Source organism: Nymphalis io, chromosome 22 (assembly GCF_905147045.1).
Source record: "Nymphalis io chromosome 22, ilAglIoxx1.1, whole genome shotgun sequence".
NCBI classification, from domain to species: domain Eukaryota; kingdom Metazoa; phylum Arthropoda; class Insecta; order Lepidoptera; family Nymphalidae; genus Nymphalis; species Nymphalis io.
Window position 1 is genome coordinate 2408612 of NC_065909.1, and position 20397 is coordinate 2429008.

The 20397-nt window shown below is 34.0% G+C and overlaps 1 protein-coding gene across 1 annotated transcript; it reads right to left on the reverse strand.

Moving 5' to 3' along the window:
* Positions 1–626: 626 nt before the first annotated feature.
* On the reverse strand, positions 627–19421 carry LOC126777033 (ATP-dependent RNA helicase DDX24). The gene is made up of 14 exons (XM_050499871.1): positions 19244–19421; positions 18242–18674; positions 17380–17946; positions 16949–17101; positions 15884–16037; positions 14758–14935; positions 13678–13804; positions 13075–13207; positions 9005–9094; positions 7963–8074; positions 2614–2731; positions 1962–2139; positions 1183–1351; positions 627–812 (listed from the first exon to the last, which is right to left on the reverse strand). Exons 1-14 carry the CDS (start codon positions 19379–19381, stop codon positions 702–704), a joined length of 2661 nt encoding a protein of 886 aa, XP_050355828.1. The 5' UTR covers positions 19382–19421; the 3' UTR covers positions 627–701.
* Between the last annotated feature and the right edge of the window lie 976 nt (positions 19422–20397).

A 20397-nucleotide genomic window follows, 5' to 3' on the forward strand; every position in this document is an offset into this window, starting at 1 on the left:
GTGCAAGCTCGTCTGGGTAGGTACCACCCACTCATCAGATATTCTACCGCAAAACAGCAGTACTTGATATTGTTGTGTTCCAGTTTGAAGGTTGAGTGAGCCAGTGTAAATACAGGCACGAGAGACATAACATCTTAGTTCCCAAGGTTGGTGGCGCGGTTGGTTGGTGGCGGTTTCATCTTTACTGGCTTTGTGCAAGCTCTTCTGAGTAGGTACCACCCTCTTATCACATATTCTACCGCAAAGCAGCAGTACTTTGTGTTGTTGAAATCCGATGATTGAGCCATTGTAATTAGAGGCACAAGGGACATATTAGTTATCAAGGTTGGTGGCGCATTGGCGATGTAATCGATGGTTAACAATTTCTTACAATGCCAATGTCTATGGGCGTTTGGTGACCACTAACCATTAGGTGGCCCATATGCGTCAGCCTTCCTATTCTACGAAAAAAAAAATCGCGTCCACTCAATGTCAATTGTTTTTTTTTAGTTTTCTCCTCTTTCAAATAGTCTATAACTGTAATTAAATATCAAAAAATCGCAGATGAAAAATGAAAATGCATATTTATTTTGCAAATCTTTACTTGTAAACAATCTTATATATATATATATATATTTATAAAACAATTTACGCCCATTATTATAAATATAATATAAACAGTCAGCTATAGATAGTTTTATTTCTATTAGTCTTCGAATAAGTTAAATCTTCACTGTTTTCTTAAATACCTTTCCTAAATTGAGTAGAGACTCGTTCTTGCCTTTCCTTTTATCTTTTTTCAATTTTCCAGACTCCAGTGCATTTTTCATTACCTGTAAAAGAAAAAAATTACCGTAACAGCCTGTGAATGTCCCACTGCAAGGCTAAAGGCGTCATCTCCCTTTTTTGATAACGTTTGGAGCTTATTACACGACGCTGCTCCAATGCGGGTTGGTGTGAGAATATCAGTGAAATTAGATACATGCAAGTTTCCTCATGATGTTTTTCTTCACCGTAAAGCACGAGATGAATTATAATCACAAATTAAGCACACGAAAATTCAGTGGTGTTTGCCCGGGTTTGAAACCACGATCATCGGTTAAGATTCACGCATTCTTACCACTGGGCCATCTCGGCTTAAATTTTTTCATGTTATCGTAAAGATTCCTAAAGATTTAAGCATTATAAAATTATTAATGTTACCTGCAATGCGTTTTCTTCTGACGTTACTTGTAGAGCATTAGGATCGTTCAAAGTGGGGTACTTGAAAGAGAATCCCGTCGGGAACAACGGCCTTGCGAGCATAGACTCCAATTGTCTCTTTTTAATACGTAACGCCTTGTCTATAGAAGGGTCAACTTTTACCTCAGGACTGTGATTAGTTAAGGGAATAATTAATAAAGTCCTAGTTGTATCTAAAAAAATTGCCACTGTTATTTAATTGTCATCTCCCATTGAAAATGGCACCGAAGGATGTACCATTTCGGGTAAGATTATTAGGATCCAATCTGAATTAATTACACTGGCTCATTAATATTTCAAACCGAATGACATACAAAGTATTGATTGATGGTTGAAAATAAAATGACCCTGCATCACATTTACTAACACCGCGCTACATATATTTTTTCCCTTTAAATCTCGTACAATTTAAATACCAATATTCCTAAAACGACCCAGGGTAGCGTTATGGTACGACACGGTAGCATGCGAAAGCGATCCCGTGGCGCTCCTCGTTAAGACGGAAAGGGTACCGCTGGTTTTTTAGTGGGTATTCCGCTGTTCGGGGCGCACTCGGCGCCTTGGACACCGGCGAGCCCCACATACTGCCCACTGTTCCCGTGGGGGAAACGGGTGACGCGTTTTTCCAGCGTTAAAAGAAAAGGCTAGTATTATGGCAATGCAAATTTCATCGATAAGGGGACAAACGGACAAGAGTGTCGCGCGTACGCAGCGAGGCTGTGGTGTAACGGCAAGGATACACGTCGTCGTCGTCGATGATCATGTCCATGTCGGCGGCGGCGCGCGCGCGCCAGCCGGCGGCGAGGCGGGCGCGGCGCGCGCGCAGCTGCAGCGCCTCCAGCGCGCGCGCCGCGCCCACCAGCTCCTTGCTGGGCACCAGGCTGAGCGCCGACACCGGGAACGACGGGATCTCCGAAGCTGGGAAATCATAATCAATTATATAACGCTTGATCGCACGTTTCTATTATTTCAATAATTTATTTACTTTTTATTTACAAAAATGGACAAAAATTACATTAGATTAGGTGTTTGATTATTATTATTTTGAGTAGACGTTTCATATTGTTTTAGTTGTTAAAAGCTTTTTTTTACAATAAGAAGTTGCTAAGTTACGCAGTTCCACTTTGAACTGAAGTGTAATTAGGTGTTTACAGTAATTTATTACCAGCAAGTTGTGTTTGCTTTTAAATGTTTTTGCATTACTCTGTACTGTTTCATTTTATATTATATGTTCTTTTAATACTTACCTATGTAAAAATACCACGCTCCCAAACCAAAATAAAAAAAGCAAATATGTAGCCCATGGCGTAATTTCCTTGAATTAACTATATCACTTTTTTTATTTACACTTTAGTCAATCGTTTTACTTACTGAATTATACTTTTAACTTACTTTTATTGAGAGTCCTACAGAGTTTCGCATAAGAGTAGGCTTCAGCGGGCTCCATCATAAGTATAGTTAGACCTTCCTTGGTAGCGCGAGCCGTACGACCACTTCTATGCACGTAATTCTATAAACAAAATTGCATTGCAAAATCATTATCAGTAATGTATATTAAAAACAAAAAATAACCTAAAAATTATCCTTGTGGAACACCCTTATATAACCCCATATGTACAAAGTACTTAATTGTCATACAGAAATGGGAAAACGAAGGTTAGTAACTTATGTGCTTGGAGATTAACAGACAAGTCACTAAGAAATAAAAATAATTCATGCTTTACTCAGCCATTGATTAGTTAAACAATGCTGTGTCTTCTTCTTTAGAATGTCAAATCAATGATGATAGAAAGAGAGATCAGTGTGTAACTAAACAGTCGTCAAGGAACTTATATAAATAAGGCCTTGTATTATTTTTAATATTAGCAACTCCAGTGCAATTCATAAATGTGTGACAATTTGATACAACAAATATTAGTTTCCTCACGATCATACTTCAGATGATAGAAGCGCGATATCTAACTCGGGTTGCTACTTCTTTATAGAAAAACTCCAATAACATATTTCTAATGGCCTGACCGGGGTGTGATCTAAATACTTATAAATATAAATTTGAATCAGTATAAGCTATTTTTTTTTAAGTATAGGTTGGCGGGCGATCATATGGGCCACCTGATGGTAAGTGGTCACCAACGCCCATAGACATTGGCATTGTAAGAAATGTTAACCATTAATGTTAACCAGTGAAGCTTAGTCTGCCGCTTTGAATAGACGTGTTGCCGATTATACTAAAAATAAAATAATTTTTAAAAAGACAAGACATTGAAGTTAACACCTAATTAGAACAACGTAAAGAACACAATTCGTCAGCCTCGCTTATTAGGACTTACTGCGTTTTATCCTGATAAGGGCATATGCAGCTCCCCTCACCCCCCGAGTAAACGAGTAAGTTGCTATTTTTCGTTTCACTCAATTGTCGCTTCGTCAAGCAGTGACTCATTACGCTATCGGCAAATCTAAGTAAACATGAGTTCACAATCACTAAGCGTTAGCGGAAAACTCATAAGCGATAGCGGAAGTGGGTCATCACCGGATTTACGAACATTGGATGACTACAATATCACGCTTAGAAAAAGGAAATACGAATGTGATTGTGCCTCTTTGATTAACGAATTTCGGAAGATGATGTCTTTTTTTCAAGATTTCATAAAAACGCACCAGGAATGTTCCTTATCCTTACATAAGGAAATAAAAGAAATAAAAGATGAATTAAAGTCTAATAATGCTGCTTTAGAATCCTTATTATTGGAGCAAAACCAAACGAAAGTCGACTTAAAAGAAATGAAGTCACTAACTGATACTATAGAACAAAAAATACACGTTCTTGAAAATGATATTTGTTATTTAAAAAATAACTCTAAAACTGATTATCCCAAAGAATATCCCCTGTCATGCGAGGAAACCATTTCAGAGCTACAAGAGTGCTCTCAGCGAGGAAAAAATGTCATACTAGTAGGGATTCCCGAAACAAAAAGTCCTAATAGCACAATCAGACGTGATTATGACAAGAATGAAGCTATGAAATTAATTAAAACTATTTATGAGGACTGCCCAAACCCTACTACAGTCTTTAGGCTAGGAAAATACAACCCTAATAAAGATAGATCTCTAAAAGTGTGCTTTGAAAAAAAGGAAACTGCAAAATATATACTTAAAAATAAACGCAAACATAAATTAGACAAAATCCGAATTTATGCTGATCAAACTCAGTGTCAACAACAACACATGAATAAACTACAAGATGAACTGATATCCCGACAAAAAAATGGATAAAAAGACCTTATTATAAAATATGTAAATGATGTTCCAAAAATTGTAAAGTACAACCCAAAAAACAGTACGCGCCAGGGACCAAAACTGTCAAAATAAATAGTCAATACAACGAAGAACTTAATATTAGCTATCAGAAACTGAATTGTTACGAGGACATCCATAAAACTAAATCATCATTAAAATTTTTATATAGAAATATAAGAAGTCTTGTAAAAATTGATAAATTAGATGAAATAAAATGCATACTACACTCAATAAAAAGCACTATACATATAATACTGATTACTGAAACATGGATAAAGTCTGATTTAGATGCATCATTACTTCAGATTCCAAATTATACGCACATATATAGTTATAGAAAGGGTGGGATTGGGGGAGGAGTATCTATATATATTCATAGTTGTCTTATGCATGAAAATGTTGAAGTTATTAATAGAGAAGAAAACGAATACATTTGGATATATATAGAAAAATATGCAATTAATATTGGAGCTATATATAAACTACCTAATACAAAAACAAAAGATTTTATAGAAAGCTACAGTTACACAAGAGACAGTACAGCTAGAGAAAAAACGTAGATGATTAATATTTGGAGATTTTAATATCAACCTGCTAAGTGATGACCATAATACAAATAACTATAAGAACATGATAAATGAAGCTGGATATGCAATCCTTAACAATCTCAATGAAGACTTTTGTACAAGAGAAACACACACAACAAAATCTATTATAGACTACGTTTTGACAAATATGGAAGGTGTGAATTTCCACATGGCTCTCCTTGATACCCCCTTGTCTGACCATAAGCAGATTTACCTAGATATCAAACAGATTAAAGTTGATAAGAAAAGAGAGACACATGAATACTTGGCAACTGATTATACTGCTTTATATAAATCAATGGAAATAACTGTGATCCAAAATAAAGACTACGATTATGAAATATTAGAAAATTTAATTAAGACTAAAATTCAAGAAAATAAATGCACAAAAATAAAAATTTTAAATAAACCCAGAGAAGACTGGATAAACAAAGAGGTGTTGAAGTTTTAGTTGTTTTTAGTTAGTTTGCGTGATCGAAATATTGCCTGGAACCAACATAGAGCTGATATTAAAAATACCGAAAGGGAAACAACATTCAAAACCAAAAGGTACGAAGCTTTCAAAACTACACGAAATGCTAAAATTAACTCCTATTCCAACGCATTTGAAAAATGTAAAAAGCGACCAAGAAAAATGTGGGATTTAATTAACAGTCTCGTCAATAACAAAAATAAGATAAATATCATACCTCCTAATCTTGTTCGAGATTCCAATATAGTAGTAAATGATCCTTATGAGATTTGTCAACTTTTTAATGATTTCTTTTCCACTGTTGGTTCAGATTTAGCAAGTAAAATACCCCAATCATATCATCAAAAACTTACTTCCAGTCTTTCACATTCACAAAATAACACTATTCAGTCATTTGCACCCACCACAAAAAAAGAGGTTAGTGAAATAATCGACAAATTGAACGTAAACACAAGTAAAGGCATCGATAACATCGGAGTAAAAGATATAAAGTGTATAAAATACTTTATTCTAGATAATCTTACTGACTGTTTTAACAAATGTCTTACACAAGGAAAATTCCCCGAAAGTCTAAAGATTGCTAAAGTTACGCCAATTTATAAATCCGGAAGTAAAACAGATCCAGGGAATTATCGGCCGATATCTGTTTTACCAGTTTTGTCAAAAATTTTAGAAAAATTAATATATGTCCGTCTTTATAATTACCTCAATAAACAAAACTACTTTTTTAGTCAACAATATGGCTTTCGTCCGAAATCTAATACACTTTCAGCAACTGTGGATATTGTCACCAAAATTAAAAACGCGCTGGATAGTAAGCAAATCGTTCTAGGTATCTTTATTGATTTAAAAAAGGCTTTCGACACGGTCAGCCATAATTTATTGTTACAAAAACTACATAAAGAAGGTATAACAGGTTCGGCAATCAAAATTTTAGAATCATATTTACATCGTCGCAAGCAAATTGTTAAAATCGGAAAATTTCAAAGTAAGCCCGCAACGTTAACATATGGAGTACCACAAGGCTCTATCTTGGGACCGCAATTATTTTTAATTTATATAAATAGCATTAGTACAATTGATTTGTCTGGAGATGTAACTCTTTACGCGGATGACACAAGCTTATTTTACTTTGGTGATAACATTAAAAATATAATTGACGTAGCTCAACGTGATTTAAATGTTATTAGCGAATGGTTTCTGTCTAATTTATTAAATATTAATACCAAAAAGACATCATATATGATCTTCGCGCCTAAAAATAAAAATATACCAAATCATGACCAACTAACAATTTTTAACGAACCTATAAATAAAACTGATCATGAAAAATATTTAGGTCTTATAATGGATAGCAAGTTAACCTGGCAATACCACATTGATCATCTTAAAAATAAAATATCCCCTTTGATAGGAGCACTACGTAAAATTTCCTTATGTATACCTAATAAAATTCGTCCTATTATTTATAATTCTTTAGTAAAACCTCATATAGAATATCTTATTGAAATATGGGGAACTGCTGCGAAGTCTAACATAAAGCCATTACAAACTTTACAAAATAAAATTATTAAAGTTCTTTATAAATATGATTATATGACGCCATCCGCTGAATTATACAAAAAAAAACAAAATTTCTTAATATAAATCAATTATACACTTTAAAAACCTGCATGTTGATTAGAAAAATAATAACAAATAAAACACATTCACAATTACACTTTCATAAAAAACACATACATACCACACTAGAAAACGTAATAAACTAGAACTTCCAAAAACCAGAACCAACTATGGAAAGAAAAACATTTTATTTGAAGGAGTTCAAATTTATAATAAATTATCAGACTTAATCATTAATAGCAAGAGTTTTCCTATATTCAATAAACGTGTAATGGAATATGTGCAAAATAATTTATAAGTTAATGTAACCCCTACCTAAATATGTTTGTGTAATATAACTACCCGCAACATTTTATCTCACTGTATATAATTCATAAGGCAGACTTTTAAATGTACCCTCAGGCAAAATTATTGTAATTTCTTATTATAAGTGAACTTTTGTGTTCTTTATGAGAAATAAATAAATGTCTTTAAACCGAACCATCGCTTACATCGCCAATGCGCCACCAACCTTGGGAACTAAGATGTCATGTCCCTTGTGCCTGTAATTACATTGGCTCACTCACCTTCAAACCGTAACACCACAAAAAAACTACTGCTGGATTGCGGTAGATTATCTGATGAGTGGGTGGTACCTATCCAGACGGGCTTGCACAAAGCCCTACCACCAGTAATAATCACTAGACCAATGAGGCAGTCTGTTATATTTCTAACGCACTAATATGCGTGTTCTCCAAATAAATAAATAAGCATAGTCCTCACCTCCGCTGTCTTAGGTACTTGATAGTGTATCACGTGATCAACATTAGGTATGTCCAATCCTCTGGCTGCGACATCAGTCGCTACAAGTACACCGAGCGGGTCGTCACGGAATCTATTAATAATAATAATAATATTGCTTTAAAAGCTTAAAGTTTTAATAAGTATCTGTTCACTTGGCTTCGGCCCGTGAGTACGACGTAAATCCCGGCTCTAAGCCGAGCTCTTAAGAATGACTAAAAAATTATAATCATAATATCTTGGGACATTTTTCACACAAGGAAATCTGATCCCAAATTAAGCAGAGCTTGTACTATGGAAAAACTGATATACTACATATACTATTTTTCTTTTTGTAAATCATACTTATGTAGATAATCTATTAAACAAAAAGTTTAGTATATTAGCCGTGAAAGCGTAGCAAGCAGACAGAGTTACTTTCGCATTTATAATATTAATATAGTTTTATTTTAATTATTTATTTTATTTTTTGGAAACCAACGGTAGGATTACACAGAAATAATGAAAGACAATAATAATATATTTAAAAAGAAACAATAAAATAACACATTAACCAATCAAGTTTCCACTAATGTCTAATACAAATGAGAAGCAGAAAGTAAATACGGAAACAAAAATGATTAAAACTTAAAACAATGATTTACAAAATAAACCAGTTTAGTAACAGTAATTAAAAATTAAATACCGTAACCGCCTCTGAATGTCCCACTGCTGGGCTAAAGGCCTCCTCTCCTCTTTTTGAGAAGAAGGGTTGGAGCTTATTCCACCACGCTGCTCCAATGCGGGTTGGTGGAATACACATGTGGCAGAATTTCAGTGAAATCAGACACAGGCAGGTTTCCTCGCGATGTTTTCCTTCACCGTATAGCACGAGATGAATTATAACCACAAATTAAGCACATGAAAATTCAGTGGTTGCCCGGGTTTGAACTCACGATCATCGGTTAACATTCACGCGTTCTTACCACTGGGCCATCTCGGCTTATTAAAAATTAAATACAAAAAATAATAATCGATAACGTACCTTTCAAGATTTTTCAGTCTCTGTCGTTGAGGCATACTCGCGTGCAACGGTAATGGCTGACATTTCAACAGCGACAATAATTGAGCTAACCTGTAAAAAAAAAAGTTTAAAAAAAAGGCGTACGAGTACTTGGAGATGATGGTGATTATGAATATTATTTATATATTCATAATACCCACTGTCAATACATATATTAGGTTTGATCTTTACTTTGATACTTTGATCTGAAATATCCCCTCTTTGGTTAAGAATTCCAAATTCAAATTTATGAATTAATTTGGCTTGTACATTTGAGTTTTGAAAACAGTCATTCATTTGTTTTTTCCTCATTATTTTTTTTCTTTGACGTCGCTTATTACCGCACAATGGAAAACATGAAATATCGGTATATTTACGATTACGAGTTCTACCGTGGCACCAGTGCCGCAGAAGCAGCTCGAAGGATTAATGATGTGTAAGGCGCTGGTGTCGCAAAAGAAACGATTTGGTTTCAACGTTTTCGTCTGGAAATTTTGACCTTCAGAACCAACCCCGTGGACGGCCGGAGACCAAAGTGGAAAATGAGGAATTAAAGGCTATTATGGAAACGGATCCATCACAAAGCACTTCCGAGATAGCTGCAGGCTTCGGGGTAAGTGATAAAATTGTATTAACCCACTTGAAGCAAATCGGGACAGTAAAAAAACTTGAACGATGGTTACTTTTGGACTGCTGTGTTACTTTGCTCAAACGACACAATAATGAAGGGATTTTAAATCGAATCATTACTTGTGATGAAAAGTGGATACTGTACGATAATCGGAAGCGCTAATCGCAATGGCTGAACCCTGCAGACTCGGCCAAATCCTGCCCTAAACGAAAATTGACTCAGAAAAAGTTACTTGTGAGTGTTTGGGTGGACTAGCGCCGGTGTCGTTCACTACAGTTTACACTTTCTAAAATCTGGTCAAACGATTACGGCAGATATCTATTGTCAGCAACTGCAAACCATGAAGGAAGAACTAGCTTCTAAACAACCGAGATTGGTCAATCGCTCTAGGCCACTGCTGCTTCACTACAACGCAAGACCACACACTGCACAACAAACAACCACTAAGTTAGATGAGCTACAATTGGAATGTCTGCTACATCCACCGTACTCCCCGGACCTTGCTCCAACAGATTACTATTTTTTCCGGAATTAGGACAACTTCTTACAAGGAAAAAAATTCAAATCCGATGCGGCAGTCCAAACCGCCTTCAAATAGTTTATTGATTCTCGCCCCCATGTTTTTTTTAGTGACGGGATCAATGAACTACTTATGATATGGCAAAAGTGCATAGATAACAACGGTGCATACTTTGATTAATTAAACATATTTTACAAAAAAAAAAAAAGACTTTATATTCCTCCCGTACAAAACGCCAATTTCATATGTAAGGACCTAATAATAAATACATACTTATATATTATCTATATAAGTATGTATTGTATTATATATTATAAGTACGTATTTACAAAAGAAAAGTAGTATATCAGTTGTCTGGTTTCCATAGTACAAGCTCTGCTTAGTTTGGGATCAGATGCCCGCTTGGGAATAATGTCCCAGGATATTATTATTATATAAATTGGCAATAATCAACACTTACTTTAAAATAAGACCCAGTAGAAGATGGACTTGGAAATCTTCAGACGAAACAGTCATGAACGAAATCGACATCATGACAAATGTCCCAAAATAAGTCCAGAAGTTTGAAGTTCTCAACAATGTTAAATTCCGTACTGATCATAGGCTAATAAGAATAACTTTCACCCTAAACAAACCGAAAATAAGCAGGAAAAACTTCAAACCACTACCAAAAATTCCCAAAACTACGAGATAAAACATTAAAAGGCTTATATTGAAAACAATTTACAAGAAATTACAAACGTACAATCTTATTACGATGAATTAGAAAAAGCTATCACAAATAGCCTAACAAATAGAAACAGCACCAAGAAAGAAAAACAACACAAAATATTCAGTGAAGAAAAAAACTAATCAATAAATAAACGAAGTGATTTAGCAATACAAAAGAATAAGGATAGAAATACAAAGAAAGAACTAAGCAGACTATACAAGGAAATCAGTAGAGCGATCAAAAGAGATTATAATGAACATAGACGACGAATAATAACAAAAAACTTAAACAATTTCAGAAGTACAAAAAGGGCGTTGAAAGAACTTAACTTACGTAAAACATGGATACAAATATTAGAAGGTTACAAGATATTACACATCAAGCAACTACTTTTTACCAAGAATTATACAAAAGCAAAGAAAACAACAGCAACAAAGCCAAGGAATCAGACCAGCATAGAAACACACAAACCCTTACCCTATAGATGAAGACGAGGTATATTTACAGTTAAAACAACTAAAATCAGATAAAAGCCCAGGTATTGACGGTATAAAAAATGAAGCCTTCAAAATAGGCGCACCAATTTTACTAGGCCCTCTCACAAAATTATTCAACCTTACACTAGAAACTGAAACAGTGCCAATTCAATGGTGCACGTCGGAGATTATATTGTTACATAAAAAGGGCAATATACTGGATATCAATAATTATAGATCAATCGGCTTACTAACGAACATATATGAAGTATTTTCATCAACACTTCTAAAACGCATTACACAAGACATTGATAATGCACAGCCTATAGAACAAGCCGGTTTCAGTTCCGGATTCAGCACACTAGACAGTCAGTACATATACAGTCAGTAGAACAAGTTATTGAAAAGTATGGTGAATTTAACAAGTCTCTATATCTAGCTTTTATAGACTACACAGCAAAGCGTTTGACAGCATCAGCCACAGTTCTATATGGGAAGCATTAAATACTCTAAATATTAATTCAAAGTATATAAACACAAGCAATGTCAAATTAGAATCAAGAGGTAAGGATATAAAAATAGAAAGAGGAGTCAGGCAAGGGGACCCCTTGTCACCTAAGCTATTTTTCGCTGTTTTAGAAAACATATTCCAAAAACTAGAGTGGAAAACAAAAGGTTTAAAAAAATAAACAATTGCTATCGAAACCATCTAAGATTCGCTGATGATATAATCATACTATCAGAGACACCAAAGGAACTACAAGAAATACTATGCTCACTAGACCAGGAAAGTTTGAAAGTAGGCCTAGAAATGAACGCTACTAAAATCAAAATTATGACAAACAGCAATAAAACCCCTATTAATGTAAACTCAAACACAATAGAATATGCCGACAGCTACATCAACTTAGGCAAACAAGTCTCATTTAATAAAACCAACAACGAAGACGAAGTCACAAGAAGATCAAATATAACGTGGAAGAAATACTGGTCACTTAAAAAAATATTAAAAGGAGACTACACGATAATCATAAAGAAAACTGTAATAGATGCCTGCTTACTGCCCTGCCTTCTGTACGGTTACCAAACTTGGGTATTTACGACAAGAGCGAAACAAAAAATCGAAACAACACAAAGAGCCATGGAGAGAAGTATACTGAATATAAGAAAAATACACAAAATTAGAAGTGAAGTCATTAGACAAAAAACCAAAATAACCGATGCCCTTACGCAAGCTCTAAAATTAAAATGGCAATGGGCTGGCCACGTATCACGATATGAAGACGGTATGCAGTTCACAGGGAAAGTTGGAAGAAGCTGGAGGAGGCCTTCACCAGCGGAGGGGCCCATACCGCAAAGAAATAAATATAATATATATATACAGATGTGACATCCATTAAGACATCAACCTCATAACATAAAATAGAAAAATATAATAATAATAAAGCCTTTATTTCCCATAACACTACATGATTATATATATATATATATATATATATATATATATATATGTTTATATTGTTAACAGTATCTTTCTTTAAATATAACCTTTATATATATAGAGGGAGAGGGGTTAAGTACTCCATCCTTTTCTGTACCCCTGATAATGTGTATGCAAAATTTCATTATGATCAGTTGAATAGTTACTACAAACAAACAAACTCACTCTTGCATTCATAATATTAGTAAGGATTATTTATAAAAAATACATACCTCCTAACACTGCCAATCGAATTACAGAACACTATCGTTCGTCCCGGGTGTCTTTTTAATATATAATAGAGATACACATCCTTCTGATCTAAGGAACAGGCAATGCGACTCTCTGTTAGCGTCTCCGCTGTACCTGAAATGTCAAATATTCGTTTTAAATCGATCGTTTTCTTAGAGGTAGGGCTGGCCCGTCTGGGTAAGTACTTACTATCATATCATCACATATTCTACCGCCAAACAAAAACTCTTAGTATTGTTGTGTTTCGGTTTGAAAGGTGAATTAACTAGTGTAACTACAGGGACATTAAATCTTAGTTCTCGAGGATTATTTCTAACAGTGCCAATGTCTATACGCGGTATTGACCATTTATCACCAGATGGCATATTTATATATATATGGCAGAAGCTATATATATGCCATCGGGCTATGATAGTGAACATATTATGTGTTTAAGCACAAACATTACTGCGATAGATTGAGATTGACAATAATAGCCAAAATCCGGTTAGAAGGACCATATTTTTTTTTACTAAATTTATCATATTTCTAAATCCTTTAATAAAAATAATTCTGTAACTAATTCTTTAAAAAAAAAAAGTTACCTAGCTGTGTGGTAATGTCTACAACTTTCGGATCCGTCATTCCGATCATATTAATTAATCTCTTGATTTTCTGCTGCGGCGTCATCTTTTCTACCTTCCTGTTTAATATCTTTCCTCTTTTTGTTACCTTTTAAGATTAAAATATATATATATATATATAAGTAATTACATAACTTTTTAATTTTAATTGCTGCCAATTATGGCAGCAATTAAACTGCCATAATTGGCAGTTTAATTGCTGCCATAATATAGGTATACTTTGATATTAATCAAAGTATACTTTATATATATTTATTGTTCAAGTAGGCTATTACAAACATTTTACAATTTCAATTTTAACATAAAACTACCGGTATGGAATGTACATTCTACCAAGAAGAACCAGCAAGAAAGTCAGTAGTTATTCTTTATAACAATAAAAAAAATACTTATAATAAACATATACAATTAAATTTTCTATTTCCTGTATAAACATGAAGGAACACTAATTCAAAGTTCTCCTATAACTTATATAATCTGTACAGTGTAAGTCTAATTTATTAAAAGACAAATCCATTCCATTCTATTCCAAAATGAATGACTTTTTTGTTTTTCTTCTTCAAGTATCATTTTTAACTTGTAATGTCTTATTATTTATAATATCAGCTGTTACTTAAGTTATACAAGATGGATGCTGTGGTTTTCTTTAATTGAGAGAACACAAAGACATATAACATATAACAAGTGTAATGTGTAATGTAAACATGTGTATTCCTTGTTGGGAGATTCCAAAACAAATAATCCTGGGACATTATTCACACACGGCCATCTGATCCCAAACTAATCAGAGCTTGTACTATGGAAACCAGACAACTGATATATTACATATACTACTTTTCTTTTGTAAATACATACTTATATAAATAATTACACCCAGACTCAGGACAAATAGGCATGTTCATGCACACAAATGGGTAAAAAAAAAAATCCGGGTGTGAATCGAACCCACAACCTTCCGTGTGAAAATCAAGTATCTACCAAATATGCCAACCGGTCCGTCCAAATACAATAAAACATAAATAAACTAAAAGTGCAGTATACCTTTTTACCCTTCATATGCGTTGGCAGATCGTGCACCAATGTAAGTGTCGCCGAAAATACGAAGTTCTGTCTGGCGTTCTTTTGTGATTCGTCTGAGTTAATCCTCTCCAGCAGGGGTTGTAACTCCTCGAAGTGTCCGCGTTCTATCATACGATCCGTCTCGTCTATTGCCAGAAACCTGTTACATAATTTATTTAATTTATTATCACACTATCTTTTTACCGCCTTTTGTACATTAATAGTTTTTTTTGTTTGTGTTTATAACTGTACGTTTCTGTATATCTTTCGTTGTATTCTATACCCTTTTTCTTTTTTTTTCACGCAGTGGAAACTTTCAGAAAGGTACCCAGCTCCCATGGGGGGGGGACCGGGTAATGATCCCACATTAATCTTAACCACTAAAACCACTGCGATGGCCGTCCTCGGCACGGATCGGAGAGGCTGTGGGATCGTGTTGATATAACGCATCCGCGGCTCTTCCCGTGCTGTGCTTCTATTCTATTCTATCTATACCCCATTCCAATCGAAGAAGGAGTAAAGATAAAAAAACCTTAGACGTGCATATTTCATACGTTTTGCTTATTGTTTGCTGTATATGCACTGACCGACTGCCTCGTTGGTCTAATGGCTAGATGTAAGGCCACAGAACCGGAGGTCCTGGGATCAAATCTCAGGTTGTTGATTTATAGTTATCTCTCAATAGTTATTGATTTTGCCGAAAATTCTCAATAGCAGCCCGGAGTCTAGAAATTGGAAGTGTGTGGAGTGCCTCGAAAAGCACGTAAAGCCGTTGGTTCTGCGCCTGAATTCTTTCCAGTCATGTCGGATTGCCGTCCCATCGGATTATAAGAGTTAGGTAATAGAGAGTACACCTGCGTTTGCGCACACACTTGTGCGCTATAATATGTCCTGCAGTAACAGTAACAGCCTGTTAATGTCCCACTGCTGGGCTAAGGCCTCTTCTCCCTTTAAAGAAGGTTGGAGCTTTTTATAATACGTCCTGCGCAGTTGGCTAATCTCTCTTCAGATTGGCCGCCGTGGCCAAAATCGGTCTTTATATCATCTATTCTATATCTAAATATTCAGTCGCGTATTTTACAAATTGCAATATCAGCTTCAAACTTACTTGACAGTAGGCAACTGTTGTAAATGCGGTTGCCCCTGGTTGAGCAGCTCCCACAACCGACCTGGTGTTGCTACAACTATCTCAGGACCTGTACGCAAAACTCTTTCTTGCTTCACGGCCGCCATACCACCCACAATTGTCGCTACTTTTATACCTATAATGTAATCATTTCAAAAAAACAATAAGTTAGTACATAAGCTCAAAATATTCTTTATTCAAATAGAATTCCATAAGTAATCTTGACTGCTCATCCAAGAAGAAATATTGATAGAACCAGCAAGAAACTCAGTAGTCACTCTCTTTCTCAACCAAGAATATAATTACTCAGTACAGTACACAGTATAGTAACAGCCTGTGATTGTTTCACTGTTGGGCTAAGGCCTCCTCTCCCTTTTTGAGGAGAAGGTTTGGAGCTTATTCCACCACGCTGCTCCAATGCAGGTTGGTTGAATACACATGTGGCAGAATTTCAGTGAAATTTGACACATGCAGGTTTCCTCACGATGTTTTCCTTCACCGTCAAGCACGAGATGAATTATAACTATGAATTATAAAGATGAATTAAAATTATGAAAACTCAGTGGTGCTTGCCCAGGTTTGAACCCACGATAAGGTTGAAGGTTAAGATTCACGCGTTCTTACCACTGCTCCATCTCATGCTTTTAATTACTCATATGTATAATTTCTATCAAGCATTTTAAGTGTGTGTAAGTGGTAGAGTGCGCACGTGGCGCTCCTCGTTAAGACGAAAAGGACTGATTTATAGCGTGTGCTGGTTTTTAGTGGTTATTCCGATGTTTAGGGCGCACTAGGCCCCTTGGACACCGGCCAGCCCCACATACCCCCCTCTATTCCCGTGAGGGAAACGCAGCGATTTTATAGCGATAAAAGGGGGAGGATAAAATAAGGTATGTAAGTAAGTAATCCCCATGACCAAATTAAAAAAGAGAGCATAGGCAGGTAAAGCAGGTAAGCTCCAAAAACTTCAACACTCTTTTAAAACTAAATATATATAATACTTATAATTATCACCCCAATTAATAAAATGATAGAAATAATCCATACCTGTGTACTTAGCTACAGCTATCAAATGTCTGCTAATTTGCAACGCTAATTCTCTTGTCGGTGTCAAGATGAGACAATACAGCGGCTTCCCAGTTTTAACCGTCACATGTCCAGGCAAGTCTACGTTGTCTATTACTTTAACACAACCAATATCTAAAAAAATTATCATATATTTTAATAAGCATACAAAACTATATTGCAAATATATAGAAACAAATTAAGTTAATAATTTGTATTCTAACTAGTAACTGTACAAGTGTACAGTGTAAAAACGCAATTTTTTTGCATTATAATGACTTTCATTTTATTTAAATTAATTATATTCCCTGTTGCAGAGCTATAACAAAAACTTTATTTAAAATATTCTTAGTTTAAGGCAAAAAAATAAGGGCAACTTTTTAAAAAAGAAAGTTATTAAAATAAAAACATACCTTCATTTTTATCAACTTCATCAACCCCTTCAGTTTCATCACCAGAATTTTCATCTTCACTACTATCATTATTTTCATCGCTACTTGATTTCAGATCATCAGAGTCCAACATATCTGATAAATGAATGTAATTTTGTTCATCACTATCATTGCCTTCATCAATTGATTCTTCTTTTTTCTTGATCGGTACAACTATTTCTTCTATATATTCACCTTCATCTTTCTTTCCTTTGCTTCTAGTTTTTTTAATACTAAATTGTTTGACATTTTCATCATCATCACCACTGCTATAACCATCTTCTGATGATTCTTTGATTACTTCTTTCTTAGATCTAACTTGTTTGTTTTCTTTCCTAAACTTTTTATTCTTATTATTTTTTTTATCTTTATTAATAATATTATCATTTTTCTTTTTAACTAAAGTCTTTCTGTAAGGTATGTCATAAACATCAAGTCCTTTAAGCGCAGCCTTTTCTTTTAATTTCATTATACCAGATAGGATTGGAAGCCCAAAGGCTAGGGTCTTTCCACTGCCTGTTTCCGCTGCACCCAATATATCTCTTCGACCTGTAAAACATAAATATGATCTTTTTCAGTGATTTTGGTTTATATACTTTTTGTATTACTAAGTTTACTAATATTATGTGACTTAGGACCATGTGAATTAATCTGTAAGAACAATGATAGTCCAGCTCTATTAAAAAGAGAGGTGGGGACTTATTCTACCTGGTTAGCGGATACACATGTTAAAGAACTTCATCCAACACATACAACACAAGTCACTTACATCAACCATAAAATTAATTATAATCACAACTTAAGTAAGCCAGTAAGATAATTGATCTTATTGTAACTCAATTACCATGGATAGCTGCTGGTAGAGACAATTGTTGAATTTTAGTAGGCTTCTTAAAACCTAACTCCATTAATGCTTTCATAATCTCATCGGGCAATTTAAATTCAGCCCAAGATAGCATATCCACCGGTGTTAAGTCTGATGTTTCTCCTGATATGTTTTCACCTAATTTTGGTTTCCGATTCGTTTTTACTGTGGCCTTTGATTCACTTTTATCATTTGTGGAATCTTGTTTATCTTTTTTTATTTTATTCTTTTTCTCCTTTCTTTTTCGTTTTTGTTTCGTTTCTTTTGCTTCATTGGTAGTAGATGGAGTGATTTTTTTGCAAGCCTCTACAGTGAAACCATTGCATAATTTAATTTTTTTCTGTGGTATTTCAGATTTAGCAGTCTGCGGATTTATATTTTCAATGTTCTTACGCTTTTCAGGTTGTCTTGCCTATAAACAATAAAAAAAAAATTGTATGCTTGTTATAATTGCTTAATAATTTTCAAAATTAAAATGTTAATATTATTGCAATTAAATCTGGCATCAATTTGAATATGTTATTTCAATTACCACTAGTAAAGTCCCCTGCCATATCGGTGTGTTTGTCTGTCTATATGGAATAAACTTAAAAAATACCGAACATTGTCATACGGTTTTAACAAATGAATGAGATGGATTCATTATGGTTTTGTAAAAATTGGCTGAAATATGACAATAAATGTTGAAGATATCGAAAAAATCATGCTAATTGGGAGCTTTACTAAAGTGTACCAGTAGAGTATGTGTATGTATGTGTTACGATATAAACGTTTTATGTAGACCATTATTCCGAAACGCCAAAATGGGTAGCTAGTGTTTTATATGGTTAGTAAAAATATTTAAAAAAATATCGACATGAAACGCAAAAACGTTGTTGTAAATATTTAAATTTTATATCGAATTTTATATAATACTCATTATATAAAAAATAAATTAGTCTAAAAACAACGAAATGAGAATAACTGAGTAACATAACAAACCTTGCTTCGTCGGGTGTTCTTGTCTAAGCCATAGTCCGTGCATTCTTCTAAAGCAACAAAACCTTTATCCATCATAGATGTTGGAAATCCATCGAAAGCGACTGATTCCCATTTTAAATTATTTATCTTTTTAGACATTTTCGAAAAAATAATAATTTTCTAACCTTCAATAGGTACATATGAAAATGTGATTTTGACATTGACATGTTGTTAACGGAATTCGGAAAGTTATGAATTAGAAGATTCAGTTCAGTAATATTTATTTTAAAAACATCAATATTAATATACTCACCCAGTTCTGTAAAGTATGCCTAAATCCTAAGGCCTTATAAGCCATTTTATACGCAATTCTAATGTATAACTTCTTATTACTTAAATAAACATATTATATAACATAACTTTACTTTTATCAATATGTAATTTTTAATAAAAATTTTTAGTCATCTCTGTAACATACATATATGGCCCTTTCGATCCGGATAAGGTTTTTTTTACACATTGTATAAGAGATTTAAAATGAAGTAAATGTTTTTATCAATATCCAGTTTCGAAGTAATCTTTCGTGGATACTTCTCTCGACTAAAAGAACAAAGTGTAACTAACTTTAATTATGTAGGAGAGAGTGTCATTTTTACTATAACCATAGTTCATAAGCTACTTAAAATACAACAAATACGATATTCTTTGTAACTGTCAAGTCAGTATTTCATTGCTCGAAAGAATTAAAAAGTCAATTGAATGAATTATTCATTTTACATACGTATAGTATTTACGAGTTACGACCAGACTTGGGCAAAATGTATTTAGATTAATGAAATCGAATGACATGTAATCATTAATCCTGATTATAATGAAAGTAAAGTGAGGTAGTGAGTCAAATAATATATAGAACCATAGAATATCCCCGCGCGCCCTCTTCAGAATAAATTAAAGTAAATCTGTGATCGTTCAAGTTTGATTATTATTAATTGACATATTATTTTTAAATGACTATTTCCAGTTATATTTAATATAGCAAAATAGATTATGAAAAAGATTAAACGGTATAAAAATAATACTTTATGTTTAATATGTTTTATATTTCGTACAACTTATAAACATTTACTCATGATGATAATAATATTACACATGTAAAAAAATGTAATGTATCGTTA

What these genes read in the sequence shown, in the direction of transcription:
- LOC126777033 (XM_050499871.1), bottom strand. Translation starts at nt 19,381, where the DNA reads ATGTCTAAAAAGATAAATAATTTAAAATGGGAATCAGTCGCTTTCGAT. An exon ending in AGCTGTAGCTAAGTACACAG is followed by an intron (nt 16,038 to 16,948) that starts GTATGGATTATT and finishes ATTACATTATAG; the next exon opens with GTATAAAAGTAGCGACAATT. An exon ending in ATCATCGACGACGACGACGT is followed by an intron (nt 1,352 to 1,961) that starts GTATCCTTGCCG and finishes AACTAATCACAG; the next exon opens with TCCTGAGGTAAAAGTTGACC.